The sequence below is a fragment of the Coenobita brevimanus genome, chromosome 60 (genome assembly GCF_032717465.1).
Source record: "Coenobita brevimanus isolate Jiangsu-jjx chromosome 60, ASM3271746v2, whole genome shotgun sequence".
Lineage (NCBI taxonomy): Eukaryota > Metazoa > Arthropoda > Malacostraca > Decapoda > Coenobitidae > Coenobita > Coenobita brevimanus.
The window spans coordinates 40340323-40349001 of record NC_137013.1 but is presented as its reverse complement, the minus strand read 5'-3'; the positions used below and the strand labels follow the sequence as shown (position 1 = coordinate 40349001).

At 38.1% G+C, this 8679-nt stretch overlaps 1 protein-coding gene across 1 annotated transcript in view; it reads left to right on the top strand.

Moving 5' to 3' along the window:
* The first annotated feature begins 239 nt into the window (after positions 1-239).
* The window catches only part of hpo (serine/threonine-protein kinase hippo), an 83792-nt gene continuing 75352 nt past the window's right edge, over positions 240-8679 (top strand). Inside the window, exon 1 of the mRNA XM_080275063.1 lies at positions 240-347. Coding sequence (XP_080131189.1) covers positions 307-347 — 41 coding nt within the window. The 5' untranslated portion in view covers positions 240-306. The remainder of the gene's footprint in view (positions 348-8679) is intronic.

The following is an 8679-nucleotide window of genomic DNA, read 5'->3' as shown; positions in this document are numbered from 1 at the left end:
ATTACAAAGGCTGCAACATAGGAGCAATCTTAGAAATGACAGTATACGATGAAAACAATGAAGTCAAATATCATTGCGATTTACTTTGATGAATGTTTTTGAAACATGTAAGAAAAATTAAGCGGGACGACGCAACTCGCGCCTCCATTACTCCCTTCTAGTGCATTGTGGGTAATGGCTGCAGAAGTTAGTGTTTGTGTGCCGACGATGTTATGATAAGGTGAAATAAGCCGTACAGCGTGGATGGGTGCGCTGCCCAGGTGAAAATTGTGGCTGGTAGAGGATTTAGGGACCATAGCCGGCAAGATGACGAGCGTGGAGAACAAGGAGGCTCAGGAGAACAAGAGGTAAAGTGGCCATGTTGATTGTTTTGATTTCGTTGATTGTTTTGATCGGCTGGATTCACGCTGTATGATATAATTTGTATGTTCCTCAACTATGGTATGATTATTGATAAAACGAAAATGGAAATGAACATTGGTTATCGGTATGTATGGAGGAAATGTGGTTCTTGTTTTGATCTGCCCCGTTTGGTTTCATGTTCGCGCCTTAATCCTGTGTTTATCGGACATGTAATATTTTTATCATCCAGGTTTGCAGAGTTTTAGCCATGTCTTATAATGTACCAGTCTAAATAGGTTATTTATGAATATTAGAAGTATCGGGTATTCGGTGCTGTTAAACAGAGCGAGGATAGTGTACAGTACGGTAGTTTTTAATTACTGTATTCCACTTACAGTATTTTGTACACTTGAATTACGGGTATAGTTTCAAGAAATGAATTTGCGACAGTGTTTAGAATCGTGAATTCTATTCAACAGTTTTTTGGTATATCTTGAAATGTGAAGTTTGTTAATGAATGGTGCATGATAGCCCCTTCATTCTAATGACATTTGTTTCATCTTATTCTTGCTATTAAGTCAGTTATATTCAGCTTTAAAGATATCTTATGGTCATCATCTAACCCCTCCTCTACCAAAAAATATCCCCCCCAAACTGAACAGAATAATTTATAATGTAGGAATCTAAGAATTTATCACCTGATTTAGTGGGTTAACAGTAGTTAAAGCACGACTAGCATTCTTCTTGTTTCTTCCTTGCATAAAAAAAAAAAAAATCCTCTGGCTGCTTCATTCTGACAAACCTCACCAAGTGTGCTGCAAATGAGACAGTTGCAGAAGCCAGTGGCATTAGTGTAAAATTTTCTATGTTGCCCTGGTGAAAATCTAGGATAGCTCCATGTATTTTATTCTCAGTGAAATGTAACCTAATCATCATAGTGATAGATTGAACAAGGTGTGGAAATGCATAATTTTGAAGGTATTAGTTAAACAACCCCGTCAGTTTCACACACAAATAGTGGCAAGTTGGCATTTACCATGTTCAGATTGTAGGTTGATTTGGCCTGAAGCTCAGTCTGTCACTAGGCTAATTGTTTCATCCCTAAAAGCATACCCTAATGTAATTTGATCTAATGTTATCTGGCTTAACCAAACCAAAATTAACATGATTTATTCTAACCTAACCTATTCTTACCTAATCAGAAGAACATGGAGACAAATGAGTTTTGGGTAAGAATTAACCTGCTCTCTCTGTAGGTCATCACTGATGGTATACATAATCCTAATCCCACTGCCCTTAGTATTAAATATAAGTTATTCGCATTGATTTGGAATGTCATATATGAATTATACAATTGTACCAGATTGCTGTCATAAAATTTTCAACATTTGGTAACTAATGAGATCTCTCCAAGACTGCCTGTGGAGCTTTGCAATTCATTTCATGTTATTTCGTGCATATTTTATGTATGGTATATGTCAGAATTTCTTTTAAAATGACAATTTTTTCCCACAAGTTGTATAATTTATTTTCCAGGAAGTAGCGTAATCCTATAGCTACAAGTGTGTGGCAGATTTATGTAGAGAAAAGGCTTGCCATTGGAGATCCCAGTTTTCATAACTGTAGGTTGTGTTCAGTTGCATTAGTCTGAGTGATTCCCATAAATACCCTTTGTTATGATGCCATGGTTATAACTAAAGGATGTTAGAAGGGTAGGACCAAAAAATACCCTGGGGAGTCATTCCTGTTGGGGGGGGGAGGGGAATGTGATGAAACAAATCATACAGTATGATTAAGTAGAAAATAACTAATATGGTCAGTATCAATAGACTGTGTCAGCCATGAAAACAACTATCACAACCCACTCCAAACAGTAAGGCACTTTGCAACATTATTGGAACCATACAGCCAACACCCATACCCCATAGAATATGGAACAAAAGGTGTCAATATTGCAGATATAAGGGAAACATTTTTTTACATCAACACAACAGTCATGTCACAGTATACTGTACACATCCACACTTTCACAATCAAGGAAAATAAATATCAGGTATGGTATTACCCCAGTAAGTTACTACAGTACTGCACAAGATCTGCAACACCACCACCAGCAAGTGGAAGCAGATAGCAAATCAGTCCACAATTATGTTACATACCACACAATTAACTCATTCAGTCCAGTGACCTATAATTTTGTTGTATTCTTGCTGTCTTCAGTTGGTTTTATTCACCTTAAGATAGACTTTTGAACATGAGGATGTACATTTAGCTACAGTAGCTTTTGTACTGGTACCATATATACAGTATAGCTACAGTACCCCTTTCCTCCTTGGACACTCTCCTGAATTAAATTAAATAATCCTGTAGCAAGTGTAAGATAGAGATTTACATCATCGCAGTACGGTAAAGAGGTTAATTGACAAAAGCTGCCCACGATGGTTTTGTGGGCTACATGGAACATATTTTTCTGATGGCTTATGGTGTGATTCAGTCAGTTCTGGTACTGGTATTGATTTTCATAAAAAATGTTTACAATATGGCATTACTGTATCATCCCTGACAGTGTTAATAGGCTAGATTGGGAAATGAGTGAAATGTGAAGTCAGATATGGCACTAACCTACCCAGGTCTCACTTGGATGCCATATCACAGGCAGGCAGTGTAGACACACACCATTATGGGCATCTTATTATTTATTAAAAAGAAAAAAAAAAAATCAAGCCCTTCTCACAGCAAATCCCTCAGAAAGATGGGAGGAATAGGAAGAGAGGAAGTCAAACAGAACAAGAATGATAAAGATGAAGGAAAAAGTACCACTATAGTCTCACCAATCTAAAACCAAGGTTTGGGTGGAGTCCAGCCGGGGATTTCCCGGCGTACAGCGTTGCCTTGTTTCCTATACTCTGATTGGGTAGTGGCTGACCTGACACCGTTAGAGTTTGTCCGCTCACACCTCACCACCTGGCCTGACATGACTTCACCCACTTCTGTGTGTGTGTGTGTGTGTGTGTGTGTGTGTGTTTTGTGTGTGTGTGTAAAGACAAACTAATTTAAGTTATAAATATAATTTAAGTTATATATATAACAAAGTGAACAGTGGAAGCACGTGACAGAAGCTTAATCTCCCTCCAATGGATTAACTCCCAGTATGGGCCTGGATGTTGCCGCTCGTGAGTGTTTTAACTTATTTATTTCTATTAAGAAAATAGCGTATGTTCTACTGATTCCTTCAAATTATATTATAAACGTAATTGTTACATTACTTACCCAACTTAGAACTACCGTGAAAGTCGGTAAAAGTAACTACATTTTTTTCAGCACCACTGTACAATATGTATGCCACATTTCTTTATTGATGTACAAGAGCCATATGCATTACAAGTTTACCTTCCTTTGATATGCTAGAATACTTACGTTTATATTGTATTAGTATGTGTGTACCTATCTGTGATGCCTATTACATATATAACAGAATCTACTCATCGCACGTTTAGGAAGTATGGCATGGCTGCACCCAGCGCCAGACCCCACCCAAACCTTGGTTTTAGATTGGTGAGACTATAGGCCTCAACACTTTATCAGGGGATGATTGCCACCACCTGCCACCAGTCTCATACAGTATAGCTCAGTAGTACCAAATTTTTTTTTTTTTTTTTCTTTTTTTTTTTTTCCTTTTTTTTTTTTTTTTAAATTACAACAGAGGAAGTAAAAACAAATGAACAAAGAAAAAATAATCCATACACCGGGTTACTGGCATCCTCCATTCATAAAATATCTGTAACAGTTGGCCTTCAACAGCTGTAGGTTGAAGTTTGGGAGGAAACAACTCCAAGGAAGCGAGTTCCAGAGAGATGCAGTTCGGGGAATAAAAGAATTAAGATAGCCTAGGCAAAAGTCACTGCGTAGTAATTAGCTACTTGCTTGAGAGTGTTCATATCATATGAATCTTTTATAAAGGCTTCAACACGCTTGCATGCTTCAGTCTTGGTCACCTAATGGTGGCTGTCCATGTTGCTCGATCTCTAGTAGTCTCCCAGTTCAGTCCCTTATCCCTGAGGTCACACTTTTTTTCTTTTTTTTTTTTAACACCTTGTCCCAGGTTTTATTTTGGTGTGCCTTTCACAACCCAGCCACCGACATTCACACTTCCCAACCTCTGCACCCAATTGTCGTCCTTCATCCTCTTAACTTGCCCAAACCATCTCAGTCTACACCCCCCCCCTCCAATCACAACACCAATACTTTCAAGTTCCATCCTTCCTCTCAACTCTTTGGTTGCAATCCTTGCCCCCCCCCCCCAGGCCCTGTATTCAAGGATGCACAATGCATCATTTGTCCGACGTGTGACAAAATGAGGTTTAGAGAGAGAGAAAAAAAATAAATAAAAAGGAACAACAGTAGACTAATGTACACTCTGCAGTATACAGCACTGTCCAAACAGTTGTAACATTTCGATGACTGAAGGTCATGTTTGTCAAATCAGCAGTAACACAATCTTGTGAAATCACCTTACCTGTGATAAGAGAGGTGTGTGTGTGTGTGTGTGTGTGTGTGTGTGTGTGGTGGAGGGGGGGGGGAAATCTTCAGTACTAGTATGTTGGCTCTTGGGATCATGTTATCATGGGGAGTAGATTTAGAGCTTGATAATGCATCACTTACTGGTGAATTTTATTGTTCAGGAAAGTACAGTTGGGTCTGTACATGTATGATTTTGAGGACGCAGAAAAACTTTGTTCATGCCAAAATCATTCAAACCAATATTAATAATGTGTGAGGAATATTAATTACAACCGCCGATCACAGGAGCCTATTCATGTGTGACTTTTAAAGCACTGTCCACTGTCTTTTTTTTCATCTTGTCACATCAGCATACCTCACTTATGAAGGATACATCAAGCATAAGCAACATAGTAAGTTTAACACAGAAAAATAATAAAAAAGTAGGGAAAAATTGTTTGATTCAGTTACTGTACTTCGTAAGATTTGAACGTATTGAGCAGACATGGGGCCAAGGCCCGCTTCGGCTGCGGCTCTATGAAGCTGTGGTTTTTAGTTCGTGGCTTTGGCTTCAGCTTTGTAAGTTTCCAGGGGCTTTGGCTTTGAAGCCAAGGGGCTGGCTTCAGCCCCAACTGCTGGCCAAAGCACCAGGGCCAGAAAATTTGTTACAGGAACAGAATATGTTTACATGTTGGGTCAGTGGAAACAATGCTTCTTAATCCTGTTTGAAGTTATGATTTTCATACTTGCTGGTTACAACTGGGATAGGGTGACACAGAGCTGATTCATACAGCTTTGGTTTAGTATTTGTGAATGTTTACCAGACTTCGGCTTACAGCTTCACGACTTTCCAAGGGCTTCGGCTTTGGCTTCTTGACTTTTGAAGGGCTTCAGCTTCGAAGCCAAAGAGCTGGCTTCAGCCCCATGTCTGGTACTGAGTTTGAGTACTGTACTTTCTGTATGAGAATATGTGGGAGAATTACGAAATGTTTAAAGAGCAAATCATTGAGATAGTATGGACACTTTCAAAGAATGTGCTTGGTTATGGTGGGAGAGAAAGTCTTAGAAATTTTACCTTATTTGAGGGCACCGTCTGCATTTCTGAAGTTCTTTTTCTCCAGCTCCTACTGGTACTTATAATTTTTGGTGCTCGTGCAGTTGCAAGGTTTCACATCCATATTCTAACAGTAATGTGGTTAGCCTAATAACACACCATCATGTAGTCCTCTTGCAGCCTCATTACTCAGATCTCTACTCCATATCAGGGTTTTCATAGCACCAACCACTTTGCTTCCTTGGGTCACTGTACTCTCAACTTCCTTCAGATTATATACATCCCTTTTCTGATGTGGCATGTAAATAGGCCTTCTTAAATTCTGACTCTTCCAGTCTCTCCCCTTTCATTAACATAACTATTTTGTTTCCTCTTCTCACCCAGCAACCATGTTTTCCTCTTATCGAAGCTTGCTTTCAGACTTCATTGCTCAGAAGTATGAAACAGGCAGTCAATTAAGATTTTACATTCACTGTTAGCAATCAACGTATTATCATCTACATACATGAGATTTTATATATTTCACATCTCACCATTCATATCCAATGTTTTTAATAACCATGGGGACATCGCACACCCATGTTTTACTAATTCTGATACTGAATCACTCACTCAGACATTCACGTGCTTCATTACCTTTGTTAATGCTCTTCACACTGTTCAGTACTTTACTTATGAAGGCTATATTACAAGTAAATTCACAGATTAATACCTCACAAGCCCCAGGGTTTCCACTATGTGCAAACTCTTTATATGGCTGACCCATTTGAGGTCACTATTATTTAAGGGATTTTATCTAACCCCCAACACCACAAGCCTACCCCCTGAAGGGGAAAAAAAAAAAAAAAAAAAAAAAAAACAGTATAGTAGTTATTTTTACTTGTTTGCACATGCTTTCATTGTACAGTATAATCCTTCTATCCATCATTTTCTAATCAAGACATATAAAGTGAGAGTGACCAGTTTCTCGTCCCTTCGCATCATTGCATGAACTTCCTGTCAGAAGTAGATCATCATGGAACACATCTTGTTGGAGTGCCTTAACCCACGAGATCACCAGGCATCTGAAAATTGAATGAGAGCAGCAGGGCTAAAGCACTACACATGACACAGTACAAAGGCCCAGCTTTGATCTGCATGCTTCAGAGAATTGAACCATAAAGGGGAAAATACTTAGCCTAGGTGGGTCAGGTATCCCTTGTATTTGAAAAAAGGAGCTGCAAATGCATGTACAGTATAAGGTTACATGTATAATTTTTTAGTACATCAGTAACTTGTGGTCATGTGTTCGCAACCTGAGTTAAATCTAATGGCAGTACAGCATGTCCTTATTTTACAATGAAGATACATTTGGAAAAAATCCATTGCATAACAATTTATCATATGCTGTAGCTATTCTGTAAACTATAACGTGGGCTCAGTGAGGATATGTTTTTGGTCAAGGGTCACCCACCCAACAATCTAAAAAAAAAGTTTGCAGCTTGCCCAAACTGTTGTGCTGTTTCACTTCACTGGCTGCTTACCACCAAAAATAAGTATAAAAATAAGTTTCTAACTCACCTAAGCTGGTAGCTGTTTCACTTTACTGCATTTCACATGCTACTTGAACTCCAGCACCACATTATTGTTCCATTGCTGACATAGTACCGTATCTGAGTTCAAAGGCCATCTCGGAACAGACAGATGCCTGTAAGCGTGCATGTTAGTGATCACATAACTGAAAAAAGTCATCGTACATGGACCAGTGGGGCTTTGTATGGGATTATAGTGATGGTACAGTACAGCACAAGTGAAAATATGATCATATGTCAAAAAAGAGTCCTAACTTTCTGGCAGTTGTATAAGTGATTCAGTGCATTCCAGTTCATCATAAAACTAGGATCTGTTGTAGTATACTGAGGGAAAATTCACTACCGGGTATACATGGTAGTGAGGATAGCAGCAAGTACGGTACTTGAGTTTTATTCAGAATTCACACTAGGTTACCTGTACATTACAGTATATTTATTGTAGCTTTGTAATTATATATTGCTTAGTTACTTTTATATACAGTATTTTCGTAGACTTATGGTATTCTCTCTTTTAGTTTATAATCTTTAGGAAAGTTCACTCAAGACAGGAAGTTGAGTTTGATGGCCAACTGCTTCTCAACAATGGCATCATTGTTAGGGAGTGTTTCGTAGCTGGGTTGGTTTCTGTGGTAAGCTGTGTTCCTGTCCAGTATCCTTATCTTGATAAGATGCATCATTAGTGTAGCTTAAAAAAAAAAAAAAAAAAAAAAAAATCCTCCTGCACAGAATTATATTTATATCTGCATCCTTGGATGTTTTACTTTTCACGTCCACAAATGTCAAAAATCAGCATCCAGTTTGCAGTTTTATATACAGTATTTATATACATAGAGATAGGTAGATAGATAGATTACTGCTGTGTTTTAAGTTAGTGTGCCAGAAGGCAGGAAGTGCGCAATGACACGTCTTATCAAGCTTTTACCACATCAAGCCTAACATTTAAGTGTTCTTATCTCCTTTGACTTTTTCATTTACCAGTTGCTGTTTCATGTTTGGAGTGTGCTGTTGTATTCACAACAAATACTGTGTATATACAGTATATATATACCAGTATTATATAAATATATATATATATATATATATATATATATACCAGTATTATATAAATATATATATATATATATATATATATATATACACACACACACACACACACACACACACACACACACACACACACACACACACACACACACACACACAGTAAAAGTC